Source organism: Coturnix japonica, chromosome Z (assembly GCF_054131305.1).
Source record: "Coturnix japonica strain WE chromosome Z, WE-NBRP24, whole genome shotgun sequence".
NCBI lineage: Eukaryota > Metazoa > Chordata > Aves > Galliformes > Phasianidae > Coturnix > Coturnix japonica.
Genome location: NC_140702.1, coordinates 47,402,043 through 47,425,410, shown reverse-complemented (window position 1 = coordinate 47,425,410; position 23,368 = coordinate 47,402,043). Strand labels below are relative to the sequence as shown.

At 39.5% G+C, this 23,368-nt stretch overlaps 1 protein-coding gene and 1 long non-coding RNA gene across 8 annotated transcripts; one reads left to right on the top strand and one right to left on the bottom strand.

The window, feature by feature from the left end:
* Positions 1 to 428: 428 nt before the first annotated feature.
* LOC107306119 (programmed cell death 1 ligand 2-like) lies at positions 429 to 13,808 on the top strand. 7 transcript variants are annotated; one of them, XR_014939691.1, is made up of 8 exons: positions 457 to 646; positions 6,285 to 6,353; positions 7,901 to 8,263; positions 9,331 to 9,612; positions 10,230 to 10,370; positions 10,488 to 10,556; positions 11,192 to 11,233; positions 13,487 to 13,505. XR_014939691.1 is itself a non-coding variant. In XM_015848979.3 (7 exons), exons 1-7 carry the CDS (start codon positions 601 to 603, stop codon positions 13,435 to 13,437), a joined length of 1,026 nt encoding a protein of 341 aa, XP_015704465.2. In that variant the 5' UTR covers positions 429 to 600; the 3' UTR covers positions 13,438 to 13,808. The 7 variants fall into 7 exon arrangements, 5 of the variants coding, with proteins under 5 accessions (XP_015704465.2, XP_015704467.2, XP_015704468.2 ...); XR_001552001.3 differs by lacking the exon at positions 13,487 to 13,505 and adding an exon at positions 13,355 to 13,443; XM_015848979.3 differs by lacking the exon at positions 10,488 to 10,556 and having other exon boundaries at positions 429 to 646; positions 13,355 to 13,808.
* LOC116652497 (uncharacterized) lies at positions 6,260 to 7,890 on the bottom strand. The gene is made up of 2 exons (XR_004305586.2): positions 7,391 to 7,890; positions 6,260 to 6,620 (listed from the first exon to the last, which is right to left on the bottom strand). It is a non-coding gene; the product is annotated as an uncharacterized LOC116652497 (long non-coding RNA).
* Positions 13,809 to 23,368: the final 9,560 nt, after the last annotated feature.

Sequence of the window (23,368 nt, the reverse complement as noted above, 5' to 3'; positions counted from 1 at the left end):
TGTAATCAGGCTTTATCCTGACAAGTTTTTGCAAGGGTAGGGATTCCTCTAGGCACCTGTGTTTGACTATCTCCATTGTGAGCAGTTGCTTTTTTAAAAATAGATGAGCATAGACGTAAATGAAATAAAGTGAACAAGAAATGTGTTCTTCAAAAGTTATGTAATCCCTAGAGGAAGTCTTTTGAACTTAATCTGATGAAAATTAAGAAAACTGTGAAGTTAAGAAAATGCACCTTGGTAGTTTCATGAGGCTGGATAATGCCCTAAGTGGGTATAAATCTAAAACTAGTGCACAATAAAAAGAGTAATTCCATGTGATGCTTTGAATAAGCTTGTTTGGATGCATGCTGTCAGAACTGAATACAAGGTGCTTTCAGTATGAAACAGTTGTGAATTCAGAATGAAACTGGAACTGCTCATAAATTCCTAAGAAACTTGGTGGTTTCCTTTAAGCACACTCACTTCTTTTCTGACATAGCTTGAATAGGAAGATGAACTGCTTTATTCAACAACAGTTTTAAACTGGTTATGAGAGCCAGATGGATAGCTGCTGCTGCCATGCAAACAGGATACAGCTCTTCTACATTCTGAAAATCTTAAATGTTATTTGAACCTTATTCTCCCAATGGTTGCATAAAGATCCTATGTGAGTATAATGCTGCTAAAATACCAATCTAAATTTACTCTATTTCTGGCTGATGGACTGCAGATTTTGCTTAATGCTTCCAATATTTACTTAAATAGATTTTATTTCTAAATGATTTGCAAAGAGTGAATTCTGAACCAGATGCTGAGTCCCAGATCCTAAAATAGATCCATATAACTTCAGATTCTGGGGAAGGAAAAGTTTCAGGAGTCTCTCACTCAGTCTTCTTCTGACATAGGTGATGGCAGAATAGGAGTGCTAGCAATCCTCTACAGCTTTTTGACTGGGATGTTGCTGTTTGTAAATCTTTCTTTCTGAAATTCATTGGAAAGCTGCAAAGAGAAAACATAACTATGCATATATTTGTGTCTGCATGTTCCTGATTACTTTCTCATTATTGGTATTAACCTATTAAATGTCTGGCTGCTTTGATTGTACAGCAAGCACAGAATTTCCTGTGCATTTCCAGGAAAATTTGTCGATGCAGGAGATCACACTGAAGTGTTAGCCTGTGCTGTCCAGCACTACTGCTAATAACTGAGAAGTATACGATACACAGCTGCATGAGTTTTAATGTTGCTAATGACATTTTCTATAACAAAGAGACTGTATGTAGGAAAGTGAAATGAGCATTTATTAGTACAGCCATATTTGACATTGAGTGAAAAGAAATGAAAGATACGACAACTAATGGTTGTCACTTGCATTGCAATTGTTGTAATTGTACTTAGGTGCATTTTAAACAGTGAAGGGATAGTAAAAATTAAAAGTGAGGGAGAGAAAAAAGGAATTGAGAAATGGTATTGTTTCATCTGAAAGCCTAAGTGAAATGGAGAGCAGGCTGAAGTGATGGAAAGAGGCAGCTGTAGGCAATGTGAACATCAGATGTGAAGCAATGGGCTCAGCAGTAGCATAGTGAGGTGGACAATGAGTGCAGCAGCAGAGAACAGACAACAGGTGGGACTGTGTGTCGGTGCTGTTGCAGACAAGGAGGGCAGAAGTCTGTGTCCTCAGGACCTACTGACCTACAAATGAACTAACTAACAAAAACCATCCAAAAAAATGGATGAAACTGGGGAAAAAAGTGCAGCCATTTCATGACTAGGTTGAAAAGGTGGCGCCTTTTTGAAGATTTGGAAGGCTGGAAGGTTCTGATTCTTCTAGGAATGAGCACGGTACACAAAAGAGTTTCAGTTACAGAGAAATACAAACAGTGTCTGGGCCTCAGTAGATTTGTGCAGTGTTACCTATCACTTATGTAAAAATATAAACCGTTTTTAAAAAAAACTAGTTATCAGCTTTTTCAAGAAGGAAGCTCTGAATTACTTCAAAACAAAGTAGTGCAGTCATGCGAAGTACAATCACATGAGCCTGCTGTTGCTCATTCAGAGCTTCCTTCTGCCTGAATGCAGCCTAGGGGGGTGAAGCATTAACAACACTTGATTCTTCTGCTACTCAGACTTGCCTTTCTGTGGTGTTTACAGAGGACATTGCATTGTGCTTTGTGCAAGCCATACCTTTGCAGAACAAAAATACAAAGGATGTAAAAGGAGAAAGAATAGGGTAAGCTGAGTTGATCTCTGCAATATTATGGAGTATGTCAGCAGCAGAGCAAAAGTTTCTAAATGCAGGAGTGAACGTCTCTATACCAAGATTTCTGCTTCAACTCTACAACAAAGCCCATATGCTCAGAATTTCCCAGCACTCTGCAGACCACTTGCAGTACCTTATTTGTTAAAGCTTATTTGCTGGCAGTCTGTGTGGAGCTGAACTGGCTGTGTGGGTGACCCCTCCTGCTCCCAGCTGTGAAGTACCACACCCCTGCTTCTGTCCAGAGCTCCAGCAGTGTGCCTGTGCCATTCCCTCTGCAACCAAAGCACTGCAAGTACTACCAATGTGCTAGATCGGCCTGCCAGGAAATAACTGTCTGCAGTACCTGCTTGACTTCAGAAGCAGCAAGTAACCTTAATCCTTTCATTTTTCAGACAGAAACTATTATTCTGAGCTATTTCTCTGAACTTCTATGTATTTCTGACTTCTTCTTAAATCCTGAGGAGAGCCTGGAAACTTGTTGAAGTTTTCCAGTAGTTCTGGTTATTCTAGTGAAAGACATGCTCTTGGTCTGTAACACTCTTCTTCCCTTAGTGTTGCTAAACATCACAAAAGCTGAAATGGTATTTCCAGGAAATGATAGTGTATTATTTTCTTTAGAATGTAAGGGCACTAAATCACTGATTGTGTTCCTGGTTGTATGTGTTTATTGGACAGCATAAAATAGATTCTGTCCTTCCCAGGGTCCTTTATTATCCTCTTTACGGTAGCAAGGACAGCAATTATGAGGAATGCTACGATCATGTGAGCCAGGTACTGCTTATGCTCAGCTTCCTTCTGGCTGAACAGAGTCCAGGGAAACTTACGTTAACACAGCTTGATTCTTCTAGCCATCGGCAGGGCCAGGAAGTCTTGTGATAAAGTCTTATACTAAGATGCTCTTTTTATCCAAGTAAATCACTATGATCTTTTAGACAAATGGGTGAAGGGAACAGGACTGAATTTACAATTCATGCTGCTAAGAGGTAGGTATCAATCTCTATTACTAAGGAGCACACTGCAAAGATCTCTGGGCAACCTTCTCTGGGTGGTCTTGCTTGGGCAGGGGGATTGGATCAGGTGTCCTCCAGATGTACCTTCCAACCTCAGTCATTCTGTGACACTTTAAAATGCTCTTTGCTTACCAAGCTTCCTGCAGATTCTTCAGTGTTGGCAAGTGGGAATTCTCGCTTACCAAGATTGAACTTCTGACTAGACTGGTGCCAAACTCATCCATTCTAACAGAATGGGTGGTTGGTACATCCAGCTGAGATAAAAGTGCCTACCAGTTGCTGGTAGACATCTGCTTATGGGAATGTGTCAGGATGCCTGGCACAGCTACATTACTAATTTGCATGAGTAGATTACACTAAGGTAGTGCAGCAGGTAGATACCTACTAATACAATCAATGAAATTATGAAACATGGTTTTCAGTGCAGATACTTGTTGATCTCTGTATGGCTTTACATTCAGTGTTACAAACAAAAACATACTTCTGTTTGAGTTTTTCCAAATATTGATGGTTAAGTGTTATGCTCTTCTTACACTAGTACATCACATCTGGCAAGACTAAATTTTATTTGATATTTAATGATTACTTAATTTAATATTTTTAATTTAATAATCTCTATCTTCTGGGCCTTGAATTACGTATATTTTTGTTCTATCTATCTTTTACTCTCAGTAATATGTATTTATGTATATTTATTTATTTTTAAAGTACATTTTAAGCACCAGATCTGTGCTATTCATTTACAATATATAAAAGAGAGTAGATTCACCTCAAGTACCCCACATGAGGCTAAGACAAGGATCTAAATGTAAGAGTAAGATACTATTCCATTCTTTATTCACTTCTTCCTATGTTCATCTGCTTATAGGTAGGTGGCATGGATTAGTGAGAAGGCAACTGAGGATGGCATGTTTGCCTGTAGTACTAAATGTAGTGACTACATTTAGTGAAATTTACTAGTTATTTTACTAGTGAAATTTAGCCCAGCCATGTGAACAGTGAGGAATCTTTGTTTCTGCATTCAAGAAATGGAGATGTGAATGCCAATATTATTTATTAGCTGCATTTTCACACAGCTAAAATAATCAGGATTTCTCACATCTAATATCATCTTCATCAGTTCTCTGATAAAAGTAATTTGTTTTCATTTACATTTAGTAAACTTGCTTACTGCAGCTGCAGTAATATCACCTTTATGATATCAAAATATTAAGGTCTCCATTTCCAAGAAATGTCTCTTTATTTTGGCTGCTAACCTTGATAAAACCTTGAACCTGACTTTCTGAGGCACCAAGAGCCCAAAGATGTGAGCACTCAGAAAAATGAAGCACCTGAGAGAATCAGAGCCTAAATGTTTCCAACTGAGTCACAAACAAACAGGGAAGTAAAATCTAAAACCCTCTGCAGTAAGTCTAGCTCTAGGGAAGTCTAAAATTGTTTCTTCTCTGCTTTTCTTCCTTATATTTATTTCTGGATCTCTTTCACTGATTTGTTTCAGACTGTGATAGTGAGCTTGATTGGTTCAAACAAACTCTTCCTTCATGGATTCACAGACTCAGAATGTCCTGGCTTGAAATAGACATTTGAGGATCAAGCTCAGTTCCTGACTCCCTACAGAACCACTAAAAATCCAAACTCCGTGTCAGGGAGCACTGAACAAATGCTTCTTGATCTCCAGCAGCATGGTCACTGCCCCGGAGAGTCTGTTTTATGCCCACCACCCTCTGGTTGAAGAACCTTTTCCAAACATATCTGACCTTCCCCTAACAGCTCCATGCTGTTTCCTCAGGCCGTGCCTCTGTCACCAAAGAGCAGAGTTCAGCATTGCCCCACTACATCCCTCATAAGAACCTGCAGCCACCATGAGGCCCCTCCTCAGCCTGCTCTGCTCTGGACTAAACAAACCCAGTGCCCTCAGCTGCTCCTCATATACCTTGCTCTCCAGACTCTTCAACATCTTCATAGCCAATAGTTTACATCCTTCTTATATTGTGGTGACCACTAAATACAGTGCTTGAGGTGAGGCCACACAGCACAGAGCAGAGCTGAACAACTCCTCCTCTTGTACTGCAGCACTGCTAGGTATTAGAGCTGTAGCCATTAAACCTGCTAATTCCCAAAGAACAGATCTGTTATCTCATTCATTTAGCAAAAAATGTCCCTTGGTTTTATTGTTTGATTGTTTGATTGTTTTTCTCTTAGTTATGCTGATCTGTATACAGAAGTATAAGCAATACTTTCCATGTTACTGGAACAGGAAGATAGTAACCCTTAAATTGGACTTTCTCCTGCATTACTTATGAACAGATGGTTCACTGCCAGTAATGCAGGGTACTTTATATATGTCAGGAACTGCTGTGTGTTAAGTGAAAATAGCACCCAGCCCCAGGATCTGAAGCAAGGTTATTTTACCCCACTCTGATATTTCCAGTACCTCATGTTTTTAGTGCCAAGTATATGCCAGTTGTGAGGTTAAAGGACTCAGACAATAAACTCAGATAATAGGTTTACACAAAAAAAGAAAAAAATGGAAAAAGGAGTTGAATCAAAATAAGGGTCAGGGACCTGAACAGGTGTTAGTGATCTCTGTAAGCTAGATCAGGTGTTAGCACGGACAGTAACAAAAACAGTCTGGTTCTGCACTTTTATAAATCTCTCTGGCATGCAAAAAAACCCAAAAACAAAAAAACCCTGAAATTGTTTCTGGTATTTATGGGTGCAGAGCTGCTGTAAAAATGCTGCCCTGTCAGATTTCTTAAAACTGCAAGCTACACATCTTGAAAGCTTCAAGGATAAAGTTGTAGAAATATTTTCTCTCCTTTCACTGCCAGAGCTCAGTGGTTCATATTCTGTGTACAAATATGAGTTGTTTGATCCCTTGTTTCTAGAGGTATTCTAGTATTGCTTTGGATTTGTTTTTGTTTCTTAGCTGTGATAGATTCTGAAGGTTTGAAAGGCTTTAGTGACAGCATTCTAGTGCACCACTCAAGCAGAAGATAGCTGTTGTAAGTTAAGTTGCAATTCTTTTATTTCAGATCAACCTGAGAAAATGTTCCAAATCGTGACAATGCTGTTGCTGGAAATGCAGCTCTGTGTGGTTTCAGGTGAGAGGAAGTGAACTGTGTTTCACTCTCATCATTAGGACAAATGTAACAATACTGCTATGTTCATAGATGTGGTTTGAAACATCTCACAATGAATACTTACTTCCCCAAACAGCTGGTGATGTCTGGAGCCTCTGCCTTGAAAGGTCTTACAGAAGGCACTGTCTAAGCACTGAGCATAAGGACAGGTGTCCATCACTTTCCACCAATGTTCTTCTTGAAAGCATTGTGGGTTGACAGCAGAGGTGTCCTGAATTACAGGCATGACTACGAGAGAGAGAATAGCCACAAGCCAATTGTAAACTAGAACAATCTAAGTGCAAGACACTGAAGTAAAACCATGTGTATCCCTCTCTCCATCCCTTAGAAGGAGCAGCTTGGTTAAAAAGGGGTCATAGGAGCAGGAAAATGAGTGAGGAGCATGGCATACAACATTGCAATAGGTCTGTGGCCACTCTGCTCAAAGGAATTTGAAGGAAATATATTCCTTATTTAAATAATTCCAGGTCAGTCAGTGAACCCATATATTCTAAAAAGATAAAGAATTTTTACATATAATAAATACAACAAATAGGAAGAGCTTTGCAGTTTTTCATATTATTTGTCTCTCCAGTTGTATTCAAATGAATAAACAAACACTGCTGATAGGAACTGAAAATTTCCCTGCAAGCATTTAACAAACTGTCATGGTTTTGTAATTTTTGCTATATTTTGATAACTCTGTGACAAAGCACATAAAAGAACATAAGAAAAATGCACAAAGAGTTGCATGAACTTCTCTTTTGAATATTGTTGTAAATATTTTCAAGTGCTTCTGAATTATAAATAGCAACATATGGTAAGTCCACTAAAGAAGGAAGTAACAAGGTTTATTGAATCACAGATCATAAAAAGCTTTCCTTTGTCAAGTATGCTTTAAACAGTATTCATAACAATGTGACTTTCGAAGTTGGTGAATGCCTAAGAAGATTGTTTTGACATACTTCCCGTAATAATTCTGTGTGTTTCTGAGTTTACTTGGGATGAAAGATACTCACATGGTCCACACATGCGGAAGATTGCAGCTGCTGCACAGCAATTCTTGCCAGTTGCACATACTTATTTAGTGCCAACACATGTGTTTCACAGGCATTAAACTGGATTTTCACTTTCTAAAGAACAACAAAATTAGCTTTAGTATTTCCATATTCCTTTTGCTTTTATAAGAACCTTAGGACATATAAGATACAATTGTGGTTTTGGAATAGTACTGCCTGTGTAATCACTGACTCAAATTTGAGCTATTTTTTAAAGAGGAAAAAAAAAAAAAATTGCTTATCTTGTCCTTATCACTCAGATTCTGTAAGCAATACAACATAGAGATGTTTTTCCATAAGTACTACTGACTTGGAAAAAATGCTAGTGTGAACAGGAAAAAGATGCTTAAAACCTGGAGTTAAGCTAATAACTGTATGTCTGACTACATGAAAACTGTTTGACCAAGCTCAAAGAAAATCAGAAAGCATTTCAGCACAGCAAATAACAGTTGTTTTCTTTTCCTACCTTAGCTTTATTCACAGTTGAAGTTCCTCAGCAGCTGTATGTTGCAGAGTATGGGAATAATGTGACCATGGAATGTAGATTTCCTGTGAACGGCTCATTGAACCTGGGACTCCTGAGTGTTGTCTGGGAGCAGAAGAGGCAAGGTCAGCTGGAATCAAGAGATGTGTACGCACTCCACAATGGGAAAGCACACCTTTCATCCCAACATCGTGATTACATGGGAAGAGCAGCGCTATTACACAGTGAATTGAAATCAGGACGAGCAATCCTTCAAATTACCAGTGTCAAGATCACAGATGCGGGATCTTACCTTTGTCTCATTGAGTACCAAGGTGCTGACTACAAGTACATTACTTTGGAAGTAAAAGGTGAGTAGCTGAAGGAACATGAGTATTTGTTTATTGGGATGTCTTAACTGAATTCATACAGACAAGTAGGAATTTATGAACTGGTAGGAATTAATGGATAAATCTCTTACCAAGCCCCCATGCTCAAGCCCCCAAGAGTCTGGAGCAGTAGTCTCACTGCAGTCTGTTCCAGTTCAATGGCAGCTGAGTTTCTCTGGAGTTCACTCCATCTTCTCCCCGCATCCTCTTCTGTGGAACACTCCTTCCCCATCACCTGCCCTTTTGATCCACTTCTGGTGGTTCCTAAGCATTTCTCTGATGTGTTTTAATTTACTGATGAGCCCTCCTGTAATTATTCAGGAGGCTGATAATTTCCCCAGTGTCTGCAGCTCACTGAACACAGATGAGATTTTCTCAGTTTATCAAAGCCAAGTGGGCATCAGTAATAAATGCATACATGACTGGAGAGCATGGCAGAACAGTCCTTAGAAAGACCTCTGGTGTTTCCCATTAATTGTTGCATGTCTGTGTGATACAAGGCAGCATTCATTTCACATTTAGACATTTGAATAATGAACTTCGTCAAATGCAAAAATGGTCACAGTCAGTTTTAAAGGCCACTTTGCAACCTCTGACCTGTTCCTGTGACCACTTTGGTACCTCTGACCTGTTCCTATGAAAATTCTAGGCTCTTTTCCTTCTAAATACCAAGAAAATACCACAGCTGTTTATAAAGTATGGTAACACAAATATTAAAAAAAAAAAATCAACGCATTTTTTCTTGAAGCAGCCTGAGTTATTTCTCTTGCAATATAGCTACTAATTTTTGTCTCTGAGATGAGACCACATAAGATTTCACTTCTTTCCTCTGTACTGATGGATTCAGTGTTAACTACTGTCTTGGACAGGGTAATGAAGTAAGCTCTGACACTGTGGGCCTCAGAAGGATTGAACAAACACTACTGAGTTGTTCTACAAAACTTCCTTCATCAAATAAGCATACTTCAGATAAAGCCACAGACAATAAGAGGAAAGAGGTAAATGGGATAATGACTGAAAATGACTTAACTTCACCTGTTCTTATGCAGCATCCTACAAGACAATAAACACAGAGAAAAGGAAATGGAATGAAGATAAGTTTGCTTTTGTATGCCAATCAGAAGGCTTTCCTCTGGCAGAGGTATTCTGGCAAAATGAAAAGAACCTCAATCTCAGCGTGTCTGTGAATACTACCTACACACTGACTGCAGATGGCCTCTACAATGTCTCCAGCATCCTGACAACCAACCAAAACATGAATGAGAATTACAGCTGCGTATTCTGGAATAAAGAACGGAATGAAAATACTTCAGCTTATATTTACTCTTTAGGTTCATATCACCTTGAGCTTTTATGAGAGAGAGATGACAGAAAGAGAGAGCTAGAGGGGAGAAAATAATGATGTCCTTTAGTACATATGTTTTGTCCTATTATCCATCACCAGAACTTCAGTCTAGAAAGCAATGTAATAGTGATGCTCTGGAAAGAATCAAGTCAGTGTTATTCAAGTCTCTGAAGCCAAGGCTAACTCACACCCCAAAAAGCCAATCTGTCATTTGCTAGTGTATTTTAATTTCAGAGCAGCTCCCAGCATTTTGCTGCTGGTATGGTAGATATTCTTCAGTCTTCATGGATATGTTTCCTGATATAAAATTTTAATTAATTGTTCTTATGAAATAAAGATAAATTGCAGTATTGATTGCTCAAATGGCATGAAAACAGGAAAGCCGACACATGTATTGTAAAGATTATTAAAGTAATATTGCAGAATAAAAAATTTACAGAGTTTAAGATAATACCGTGATAAATGTTAAGAATCTTAAGTTCAGTCAGAGCCAGACTTTGGAGAATCAGGACTGGAAGTTCATAAACTTGCCTGCTTTCTAAGTCACAAATTTACTTTTCCTCTTTTTCTTTTTCTGTGTTCTGTTTTGTTTTTCTTTGACAGCTTTAATGAGTACACAGTATGGCAGACAAAAGCCCCTGATCTTATTTATCGTCGCCACATGTGTGATAGTACTGATCCTTCCCTCTGCATTAATAATCCTTCAAAAGAGAAAATCATTCAAGAATCGCTGTGCTAAAAAAGGTATGTTTTACTTCAGATACTGGATTTTTCTCTTATTAAATTTTCCTGTGAACTGTGTATTTGAAGGCTTAATAACCCTAGGCATGCTTAAAAGATTCAGTCACATTTTCTTCCTAGAGGAACCCTATTTAAAATGAGATCCTGCTGTGTTTGAGTTGGACTTTATTCTTCTCATCTTTTACTTAGGTGAGCAGGTGTTTGAGTGTACATTTTCTATGACTATCAATTGTTCACTAAAGGACATAAGCAAGTTTTGGCCTGGGTGAGGAGAGCTGTAAAAGCATACCTTGTTGGTACTTTTTTCCATTCATAGCAACAGTTTAACAAATTTGGTCACCTTGGAGCCCTTGTGTTGCTGTCATTCTTGGCTACAAAGTCACTGTGTCTACAAGATTTGACATAAAGCTTCCATTTACAGCAATGAATTAAAAGCAGTCTAGTTGAAACATCATGCTCTTCTAGTACTTTGCTGGACTATTATATATAGTTATTATTTCCTGGGTTGAAAATGCAACACTCAAAAATGCAAATGGGCTTTAATTCTAGTCTTGTCCATTATATGAGAAGACTCCAATAAACTCAGACAAATAGAATTGTAACAAAATAAGTTTGAATCAAATTTGGTTACTAAGGTCTTTAGAATTTGATTCAAAATGTGTAAATGAAAAGAACTGTAGAGAAGTCTGTCTATTTGGTATGAATTGATGTTTAAAGCTTACATGTGTTTAAAGCTCTATTTAATGCAAAGGTTTGTTGAATAGTACTGTTTCTTCCAATATTCGAAGTGTTTAAGTTAAATTTGTTTACATCTTCTTTAACAGACAGGAAAGGAAAATTCAGACCTACTGTGACAGATAAGAACAGTAAGTCATTATTTTTTAATGTTGATGCTTTTCCCTCCTAAAGAGGGGAGTTTTGTAAGATCCATGTAAATCTGCAGGCAGCAACTTAAACATTGCTACATCAAAATAGAGGCTACTTTGAATTTAATTTGAACTTGTCTTAAATATCCTAACTATCTAGTGTCTATAATAATCTCTAAAAAAACACAAATCCAACCTTACAACTTTCTCACATGCTATATAAAAAGTAATGAATGTTTGTTCCCTTTCACTGAGATACAGGAAGCTTGCATATAAGTCTATGTTTACACTCGTGTACACTGAATTCAATTCTGCTAGCTTCATCTGAGTAAGACACACAGGGAAAGCTGGTTGTTTTAGAAAGCTTGCAGCTTTTCGTCACAATTATTTGTTGTGCTTTTGACTCAGTGCACATATTTTAGCAGTAAAAAAAATAAATGACACCCAATCTCTCTGGAGCATTAGATGGTTCATCAAGATTCTTCTCATCTAATGAATATATGACATTCCTAGGCATCTCGAAATTGTTACACTGAGAAATGAATGCGATGCCTAAAGGCATTAGGATGCATGGGACTGTCCTGTACTAAAACTGAACTGGAAAAAAAAAAAAAAAAAAAAAAAAAAGAAAAAAAAAAGAAAAAAAAAAGACAGAAAACTGTAAAGTGATATAAGAAGGCTTGTAAAATACCTACATACATATAAATCACGTTTGCTACCTAAAAACAAAAGTCTCATAGATTAATGTGTTGTTAGGAGAGAGGCTGTGGTCAGCACCAGGTATGGTGATACTGGGTAGAGGTGCCATTCCTTGGTGCTCAAGTAGTCTATTGAGGCCAGCCTTGAGGTGTCCAGTGTTCTCCATGAAGATGACCAACTGCATAGAGCAGAACTGTGACACAGCCGGTGGAGGGCCCGAGGAAATAACACAGGGCAGTTTCTAGAGCCATAGACAATTTGGGCATTTCCAATGACAAGATTTACTGGATAAGCCACCTTTGTTTCCCACTACTAGAAAAAAAAATGCATCAAAAAGTCACTTCCGTAGTAGAAATAAAACATGGGGATTGGGGAGGGGTGAATGAGATCTTCACTGATCTCACTTCACCTCAGATTGCAGTGTGTGCCTCTTACCTCACCAGCATCACTAGATACCATTTGTGAGATGACACTTTCAGAAAATCACTTTCACCTGTTACAAATCATAACTTACTGAAGTTAAAAGCCCTTTCTCATTTTGCGCCTGGTGGTGTGAAATTTCTGTGGAGCTATGCCACATGCAAATGAATGAAAGCTGGAGGCAAGCAGCTCTGGTGCATGTCTGGACACAATTCCATCGCACATTGTCTGAGCACAGTCAGGCTTCCCCTGGCTTTTTGTATTACTGTTGTAGGATTTTTCTTTTTGCTCTGTAGGTAGTAGCCTCCTCTCTGCACTTACTGAAATGAAGAAATTAAATGAGAGGTAGCTGCTTTTTGTGGTTTTGTTTTACTTCTTCATTTTAATGACCAAAAATCTTTGTCATATGACTTACTGCATGTTGCACAAACATTTATATTTCTCAGCACCATGCATTTTTAAGAAACACTGGAAAGAACCTTTATTCCATGATGAGTATGTAGTTGAAGCCACAGACACTTTACCAGAGAGCCTTGGAAATGACCCCCATGGCCCTGGTTACAGGAACAAGGATTGTTCATGTTATCATTTTAACTTGCAGCTTGAGCTGACGATGCAGAACATTCTACCTCATCACTGAAGTCCCATTTCTGCAAACATCTCTTCAGCTGTACAAATTTTACTAACAAACCTTCTCATGGATGCTATCCAACCTGATTTCAGTTTTGTTATTTCATTTGCATGGGATTGCCATTGATACCTTAGATACAATAGAAAATTCAGAATGTGCATCACAGACAAGAGAGTACTCTTTCCTCTAATGAGGTTGCAGCAGGATGTCATGAAGTTAATGTCAGCCTTAATGACCCTCTGTACTTCAGCATACCCAGAAAAACTCACATGCAACAAAGATGGGTCTCTCAGTGTTTGCCCCGAGACTGCTAAAATCACATGATTGTTGTATATTTTTAAAACAATGCTTTTCCTTTTTCTTTCTCTAAGGAGACCAAGATAACTCTCAAACAGAGACTTTTTACTTGTCAACTAACACATATTCTGGAGACAGCAGGAATGTGAGTCTGTGAAAATTCATCATCTCACATACAGCAATCTGCACTTTTTTATCTGTTTTAGAGGACTTCGGAGAAAAGCTACCACACCAGTTTCAGACAAACAGATGAACTCATGTGGACTTGTTGGCACTAGAGCAATGGACAGCTGCACTTCTTCAGATACAGTATCTTGAAGTTACAAAGAATTATGCTGTCATTCAGTGTGGTTTGCCACTGCGAGAAGGTTTTCTCCAGTTCTTTTGATTCACTTTACTCTAGAAGTTACTGTGGCTTTATGAAATTTAGTTCAAAGAGCACTTTTATTAACTGCTACAGTCTCGAGAATGTTGCTTGGATTCAAACATCCTGAGGGAATCTGAATAAAAGCTGTATATGCTGCCCTATGTCATCTAAACATCTTTCATGTGGAGAGTGTTACATGCTGGTATCTCATTTCCAAACTTTCCAACCTATTAAACTGGAAATTACCACAAGAACCCACCAGCATTTCACTTATGAGAGATCAAAGTTGAAGTACAGCCAGAACCAAAACCAAAACCAACAAAATAACATAAACAAACAAACAAATAAATAAATAAACTACCACCACCACCAACAACAACAACAACAAAAACACCTTAAATCAGTTCTATATCAGAGAAAAAATATTAATGCACAGTCTCTGTAAAACTATAGGTAAGCTGGATGAAAAGCTATGAACTATGATGTTGGAGGGACATAAAAATAAGGAGTTTTTCATTTGAGATATAATATTTGAGATATACTCAGCATAATTTTTGGGAGAGGAATTTAGAAGAAAAAGTGAGAATGTTGTTTATCTGATTATGTTTAGATGGTAATTTTAACATTTTTCAGTGGAAAAGATGAGTTTTTTATATTCCAGGCAAACAATTGTTTTACTTCCCATTATAGTAATGCCTAAAAATGCTGCTTCTTGGGCACAGTTTCCACAGTGCCAATTCTGAAAACCACACAGCAGGAAGCAATGTTTTGTTTCTTAAATAGCCATCAAATGGTGAATCACAGACACTTAGATTTGGCACATTATCTTCAAAGAGCACTGGCTCTGTTAAGTTGTCTTTTCTCCAAAGACAGACAGACACAGAATCACAGAATCAGAGAACGACTTGGACTGGAAGTGACCTTAAACATAATCTAGTTCAAATTCCTGCAATAGGCCAGGTTGGCCCCCACTAGATCAAGCTGCCCAGAGTCCCAACAGACACTGAATACTCCAGGAATGGGACACCCACAATTTCTCTGGGCAGCTTATCCTAGTGCTTCACCACTGTCTGAGTGAAAAATTTTCCCCCAGTATCTATTCTACATTTCCCCTGAACATGGAGCTGCTGGCCATAACCCTCTGTCTATGACCACCTCACCAGTTATTTATCCACCAAACAGTCCACCCTTCAAATCCATATCTCTCCAGTTTAGAGATAGGTGTTTAAGATGGGAAATATAACAAGACTAAAACATCGCATATAACATATTACATACTATATACTAGATTAAAATGAAGTGCTCATGTGGAAACTATTTCTGACATTATTGTAATCTTTGAAGAGCACTGTCTGCTTCACCAAAAAAACATTATATCAGTAAAATTAAGATTTTTTCGGGTACTTTGGATATAGACAGAAGCTGCTTCACCAGTGACACTTGCAGCTATTCACACTAGCACAAAGCTGGCCTACTGCAGCAAAGGATCCAAAGGACAGCATTTATTTCTCCTCCATGACAGCTGATTTTAAAAAGGGAGGACTGATGTTGATTTTACTTGGAAAAGAGGAAAAAAGTATCTCCTTATCATCACCTTAACTTGGGTATCTGGGGTACCTGTGTATTGTACCTTTAAATACTCAGTTGTAGCCATTGGATTCAGCTGAGCAGGATCCACACAAGGTTTGCCACGTCCTTGCTGACATGGGAAATCGGATAGATGTCAGAGAATCAGGCAGCTTCTCAAAGTAGTGCTTAGCTTGCAATGTATAGCAGTTTGGGGACTGCCCTAGCTTGCAGTATTTAGCAACGGTTAAGGGTCAGTGCATACAGTAAAGAGATTTCTCCCCATGACAGATTCATATTCCACTGGGAATCACAAGACCCTGCTGTTAGTCACTGTGAAAACTCTAGTCCCTGTAAGGACTTTATTTTTGTGGGTTTTTTGTTGTTGTTGGCTTTTTCTTTTTCTTTTTTTTTTCTTTTTTTTTTTTTCTCCTTTTTTCCAATTCTTTTCTCATATTTGTAAAATGGAAGTAATTTAAACTAAATTTATGTGGATGAACACAAAGCATATGCCACAGGCTTTGAAATGTGATTATGGATCATTGCTCCTCACTGAATGAAAGTCATCCTGTTATTATGTTACTCTTCTATGTAAATTTTGCCTTGATGTGGGTAGGGACTGTTGCAGGTGGGCAGCACTTTGTGCATGTTTTAGAGGTATAACAAGCACTCCCTCATTTTACTTTTGATAGGAACAAATCACTTACCCACTGGCATTCCTAGGCAGAGGCAGTACAGCTTTGTACTACAATTCTGTGTCCTATCCACTCCATTTCATATAAAAGCAGTTTTACTACTTATTGTTAAGACCCATAAAAATATCCAAAAATGTGTCCTGGTTTGCATGTGTGTATTTTTTTTACCAGTTCTCAATGGATATCTACAAACTACAGTAAAAATAAATCAGGATGATTCTCACAGCTTAGTAAATGGCAGCTAGCTTGTCAGCTGCCTGATATGTCTATATGTGTATGCAAATTCATGCATGAGTTGTTTTTTACTGAAAGCCACTGAGCATATGATATGTGTGTGATACGATGAGTCTCTGTTCTTTCTACCTCAGCTACTGCTTTACAAGCTGTTATCTGGAAAAAGCTGAAGTAAGAGTTTTTTGATAAACTGCCCACAACATATTTGAAGAGTTGTTTTTTTCCCACAGTTTTGAAGATTACAGTGAGCTGAAATTAGATTATATTTTTAGACCGAGACTGTAAAGTTTCTTGACACTATATAAGAATTAGTCTATAGGGACAGTTTATTCTCAGCTAGTGGACACCTTGCATAGGACATTTCCACTGCCTTTCCTAATATCACAGAATCATAGAATGGCTAAGGTTGAAAGGGATCTTAAAGATAAACCAGTTCCAACTCCCCAACGATGGGCAGGGCTGCCGGCCACTAGATCAGGGTGCCCAGGATCCCATCCAGCCTGTCCTTGAATGTCTCCAAAGATGTGTACAACCTCCCTGGGCAACCTGTTTCAGAGACTCATGCCCCTTCGCCCCCACAAGGGCAGAGTAGAGGGGAACAATTACCTCCCTCTCCCTGTTGGCCACCCCTCTTAGGGGTAGACTAGGATACCGTCGGCTTTCTAGGCTGCAAGAGTACACTGCTGGTTCATGTCCAGCTTGTCATTCATCAGAACCCCCAAGTCCTTCTCCACAAGTCTGTTCACAATGAGTTCTCTCAATCTGTATTCATATCTGGGATTACTTTGACCCAAATGCAACACCTTGCACTGGGCCTTGTTAATCCACATTAGATTTTCATGTACCCACTTTATGAGCCTGCCCAGGTCCCTTTGGAGGGTATCCCTTCCTTCTAATGTGTCAGCTGCACCACTCAGTGTGGTACCATCAGCAAACTTGCTGAGGATAGAATCCCAGAATGACCCGGGTTGGAAGGGACCTCAAGGATCACATAGTTCCAACCCCCCTGCCTGGCAGGGCCACCAAACACACACGTTTACTAGATCAGGTTGCCCAGGACCCCATCCAACCTGGTCTTGAACACCTCCAAGGACGGGGCATCCACAACCTCCCTGGACAGCCTGTTCCTTTTCTCCTAGTAAAGAACTTCCCCCCAACATCCAACCTAAATCTTCCCTCCTTCAACTTGGATCCATTTCCCCTAGTCCTGCTATTGTCAGCCCTTTCAAAGAGTTTACTCCCCTCCTGGGTGTAGGTTCCCTTCAGGTACTGGAAGGCTGCAATGAGGTCACCCCGCAGCCTTCTCTTCTCCAGGCTGAACAAGCCCAATTCCCTCAGCCTGTCCTCATAGGGGAGGTGCTCCAGCCCCCTGATCATCTTCGTGGCCCTCCTCTGGACCCTTTCAAAAATCTCCATGTCTTTTTTGTACTGAGGGCTCCACACCTGGACACAGTACTCGAGATGGGGCCTCACAAGAGCCGAGTAGAGAGGGACAATCACCTCCCTATCCCAGCTGACCACCCCTCTCCTGATGGAGCCCAGGATCCCATTTGCTTTCTGGGCTGCGAGAGCGCACTGCTGGTTCATGTTGAGTCTTTCGTCCATCAGGACCGCCAGGTCCTTCTCTGCCGAGCTGCTCTCAAGGACCACTCCTCCCAGCCTGTACAGGTGCCTGGGGTTCTTCCAGCCCAAGTGCAAAACCTTGCACTTTGCTGTGTTGAACCTCATTAGGTTCACCCGAGCCCAGCTTTCCAGCCTGTCAAGGTCCCTCTGAATGGCATCCGTTCCCTCCACCGTATCGACCGCACCACTCAGCTTGGTGTCATCAGCAAACTTGCTGAGGGTGCACTCAATTCCCTCATCAATGTCATTAATAAAGATGTTAAAGAGCACCACTCCCAAGACAGACCCTTGAGGGACACCGCTCATTACTGGTCTCCATTGCCATTGACCACTACCCTCTGTCTGCGGCCTTTCAGCCAGTTGCTTATCCATCAAGTTGTCCACCCATCAAATCCACTTCCCTCCAATTTGAAGATGAGGATGTGGGGGGGGACCATGTCAAAGGCCTTGCTCAGGTCCAGGTTAATGACATCGGTCGCCTTCCCTTCGTCCACCAACACCGTCACTCCATCATAGAAGGCCACAAAGTTAGTTAAGCATGACCTTCCCCTGGTGAAGCTGTGCTGGCTGTCTCGGATCACATGCTCATTCTTTATGTGATCAATCATGTTGTCCAGGAGGATCTGTTCCATGATCTTCCCAGGCACAGAGGTGAGACTCACCAGCCTGTAGTTCCCCAGGTCCTCCCTGCTCCCCTTCTTGTATATGGGAGTGACATGACCCTTCCTCCAGGATACACTCAGTCCCACTTGTCTATGCCATTGATAAAGATTTTGAAGAGCGCCAGCCCCAAGACAGATCTCTGGGGGATTCATGGTTCATTATACATATCTCCTTTATCCCCCTAAATAATTTTATCTCACCTAGAAGGGTGTCATAAAAAATATCATGTTAGTGGTCTGTAGCAAGGTATAGATCCAGTTACAGTCGGTGGAAAATTTAAACTACTCAGTGGCTTAAATTCCTTAAAACCACTTGATTGCTCACCAGATTTTAGTGACGATCACTTTTCACAAACATATATGTAAAAAGCACATTTTTTACTATCTAATTCTTCTTGTCCAGCTAAGGAACGTGCTGCTTTTGTTTCTGGCCTATTTCACTGTGAGATGTTTGCCATTTTAGCACAGGCTGACTAGTCTTCTTGTTCATTCTTCACTTGCTATTTATCTTAGATTCCAGGGGCTTGCAGAGGTTCATAACACAGCATTTTTAGTGTCTGTGAGCTGCTGTTTGTTCTGTGACTAAGTACATAAAGGAGAATAAGACTAGTATCCTGTTTTTTCTTTTGCAATGAATGTTGCAAATACTTTTGAAAAGTGAATACTTTTGCACTGTCAGCACCAAAAAACACTGAACTAGTTGATTTCGTAGAATCATAGAAAACTCAGAGTTGGAAAGGACCTTTAAAGGTCATCTAGTCCAACTCCCATGCAATGGACAGGGACATGCACAGTTAAATCAAGTTGCTCAGAGCCTGCTCCAGCCTGGCCTTGAAAGTTTCCAGTAATAGGGCATCCACCGCATCTCTGGGCAACCTGTTCTATGGCCTCATCACCCTCAGTGTAAAAGACTTTTTATTTATATCCATACTAAATCCACTCTCTTTAAGTTTGAAACCATTTCTCCTTGTCCTTCCGTCTAAAGAGTCTGTCTCTCTCTTTTCTGTAGCTCCCTTTTAGATATTGAAAGGCCACTATCAGGTCAGCCTGCAGCCTTCTCTTCTCCAAGCTGAACAGCCCCACTAAAAGACAAGGCTGCAGGCAACAGCTTACATTAAGAATATTAGTATCTTTAAAATAAGGCTGTGGGTAGCCAGGGATTTCTAATGGGCACTTAAAAGATATATACTTGTATTCCAGACAATTATATCAACTGATTCTGAGCATGGACAACTGTTGGAAATGCCTTCTAGATATTTGGATCATCAGTGAACAAAACATTTGCGTCTTTCTTAAATGGAGTAGTTATCACTTCTTACAGAATTTCTTCTTTTGCCTGACAGAAACATGTAACTTGCCACCACAACCACTACCTCCTACTTCATAAAATGGCAATGGAAAAAGTTTTGCAAGCCATTCCTGTACTTCAAAGAATCACAACTACTGGAACAGATCTAATCCGATGCTTGGCTTTTGTGTCGTAGAGGGATTGAACTACATGACCCCCAGAAGTCCCTTCTAACCTAATATATTTCCGTGTAAATTTGTAGTCCAAATTTCCTTCAGCATGTTTAGCAATTAGCTGATATACACCTTGATGAAAGAGCAGCCTAGGAAAATAGCCCAAGGTCAAGGACTGCCATCTGGTTTTATAGGACATCCTAGTTTTCCTCAGCATGTTGTCAAGTGTGCCCTGAAATAGTGTTAAAGCCAGTGTGCCATAGTACTTACCCAAACTGAACGTGTAGCCATATGGCAAAAAGTAGTTGACACAGGGTAAATGCACTGTACAAACATTGACAAAAGCTGACTTGAAAGAAACATTAACCACATTCAAATGTATTTTCTTTGGGGTTTTATGTTTACTAACTTTTTTCTGCAGCTGAAGTTTGTTTACTCACAACTCACTTTCTTTAATGGGCTTTTCCAAATGAGAAGTGAAATGTCTTTCATGCAAAGTCTGTGTCACAAGCCACATCACTTGGGGAAATAAAACAACCCATATGCAGTAGAAGTTTAATAAACTGAAAAGTGGGTTTAAGTGCATTCCTTACACACATGTGTTTCTCAAGAAGATGAGATCACAGAATCACAGAATCACAGAATGACCAGGATTGGAAGGGACCTCAAGGATCATGAAGCTCCAACCCCCCTGCCTGACAGGGCCACCAAACTTACACGTTTACTAGATCAGGTTGCCCAGGGCCCCATCCAGCCTGGCCTTGAACACCAAGGATGAGGCATCCACAACATCCCTGGGCAGCCTGTTCCAGTACTTCACCACTCTGAGTCTTTATGACCATATGAGTCTCAGCTGATGAAGACAGAGCTTCCTGTGAGGATGTGGAGAATCAATCTAGCCATAAATTTAGAATTCTAATTGCAACTGAAGTGCAACTCCGTGATGCTGAGTGGCTGCACTTGTGTATGAAATGCACCTTTTTGAAGTGAGAGGATGAATACATTTCCTGAGACCTAAAACAGACAATTGCCAGTATTAGCAAAGCTTGATAACAGCTAGACCAACATGCAGTGTTGAAAGAGAAGAGAAATAAACTTTTCTACTTCATCTTCATGGACTAGTAAGGTAAAGCCTGGTAACACAAAGAAGTCAGATATCAGGAAGGAGATTCTCATGCTTCAGAATGTCAGCAATCAGTGAGAAAGTGGAAACTTTAGGTGGAAGAGGGAAAAGGAGGTCAACAATTTTTGTTTCAAGAAGGACTCAGAATTTTTGTGAAAGCTATAGAAGTTTTATTATGAACTATGAGCTCAAAGAATGTCCTTTTTCACACTGAGAATTGTTTCTGTACATCCCCAAAATATTGCTATCCTAGCCTATGGACCTGTCTCCAATTGAGGAAAATAAGGCAGTACGATACCTGGAAGTTTATTAGAGGAAAAACAACATATTTAGGCCCTTATTGAATTTCTATATGTTTACAGTACACATACCTCATGTCCCTGAAGACTTGTGAAATGTAAAGCACAAAGCACAGAGCTTTGCTGAGATACAGGGGAAAATGCCAGAGATATTTAACTGACTTCCTGAAGGGTCTTATTTCTACGCTTTGGAAAGCAAATCACTGCTTTTAAAGAAAGCGTTAGGCATAGAGCCTGTCCAGACTAGCTAAAATGCTCAAAGCCAGGAGAAGGATTTGACTCAGCCAATGTCTGAACATCTTGCATGCAATTCACAGATTTAATGAAGTTTGGCTTTTTCAGAATCAAGAGTTGGGCCATGACTGTTAGCTCTGAAAAGAACAGGTATAAAAGCATTTGAAACAAATCGTGCTATTCAGCCTGCGGTAAAGCTATGTAGAAGGTAAAAATGACACAATCTTGTTTGTTAAAGACTGTGTCACAATCTTTAAATTGTTAATTAATTAAGAAAAAGAAAGAAACAGGGAGCTAAAATAAACAATACATTAGGGAATCTGGCCTGTGTTTTTAGTTCAATTGTTTGAATTTCTCAGTTTCAGTACACTTGGTTGTTGTTGTTGTTTTCTTGTTTATTTGTTTGCTTTGTATAATTGTTTTACCAGGATCCAGCATCTATTAAAGATTTGTTTACATTCATGAGGTCTGCAGAGATCTGTATAACTCTGAGCAGAAATACAGTCATCATGTGCCCACTTGCATGGACTTTTCTCCCTGAAAATATTAAAGTCAGTCAAGAAACAAAAGTTGTCAAGAGGTCCACGCTAGGCAGATTGGTGATATGTTTTGGGGATGTACTCACTTCTGCTTTTTTCAAGCAAACTTTGCTAAATCTCTCTGACAAGACGCAATCTTATGGGAGCTTCCGACAGTTACACGGCATGACTCTGCAGCTTTGCAATTTCCCACAGCACTGCCAACCAGAACATCAGCTGGGCTGATAATGCATTAGTGGATGTAAGAGACCTTCTGTGCACTAAATCTGCATCTTCTGAACAACTAGTGCTAGTAAAGGTCTTTTAACTTAGAGGTTGTACAGGTATCACTCTATGGAGTCAAGCAATTCTCAGCAGAACAAGCAGAGCAATAACAGAGGGTAACTGTGATACTAATTCTCCCCAAACCATGAAATATGCTGATAAATATTTGCAGCATCTTTTACAAAGCAGCCTTGAGGATATGAAAATGAAATACTTTAATTGGTAAGCAAATTATGTTGCTATTCAGCTTTTTAATACCTCTCTGGCTGTGGTGATATTTCAAACCCTAACAGCAGTTGCTAGAAATTCATTAACAAACTGATGAAAGTTTCTCTGTATGCGAGACTTACAGCTCTCTGTCCTAATTTGTCGGGTTCCTCTTCCCAGCTCCTCTGTGAGTGCTTCAGGTTTAAGTTTATCTTGAGCAAAATATGCCAATAGCCACAACCAGGAATAAAATCACAACATGTTTTGTAACATTTTAACCTACACAGCTAACATCAACTCAGAGTACCACTGTCTGCATGGTGTTTCCAATATCCTCCTTTTTGCTGCTAAGTCTCAAAAAGCCTTATTTTACAAATAAACAGTTCTGAATACTTTATTTTATTTGAGTAAGTCAGCCTCTATAGATACAATAAAAGTTGACAAACTACTGTACTCTGCCCAGGCATGTTGGATGTTGTTAATAACTCCCAAGAAGTGTGAGGGTTATTTCTAAATGCCAACAGACCAAAGCTTCCTTCTCATAGAAAGCTCTGAGGAAACCATTATACAGCTGAGAAAACTGTTACTCTTCCTTCTTCTTTTACTTGTTGTGCATTAGCCACTTGTAGGCACTCTGTTGTGTACAGACTTGTTATCTAGCTCTAGCTTTTTACAGTTTTAAGGACACCTGGACCTGGTGAAACAGAGATAACAGAGGTAACTTCCATTGACAGTATAGAGGCTTGCTTTCTGTCTGTCACTTATGCACTGAAACACCAAATTTCTAAGTGGTTCCACCTCATCCATAACTAAA

Excerpts from the sequence above, each read along its gene's own strand:
- LOC107306119 (XM_015848979.3), top strand. The coding sequence starts at position 601 with ATGTTATTTGAACCTTATTCTCCCAATGGTTGCATAAAGATCCTAT. Across the intron at positions 9,613-10,229 it reads AGCTTATATTTACTCTTTAG|CTTTAATGAGTACACAGTAT; the intron begins GTTCATATCACC and ends TTTCTTTGACAG. Across the intron at positions 11,234-13,354 it reads TACTGTGACAGATAAGAACA|GAGACCAAGATAACTCTCAA; the intron begins GTAAGTCATTAT and ends TCTTTCTCTAAG.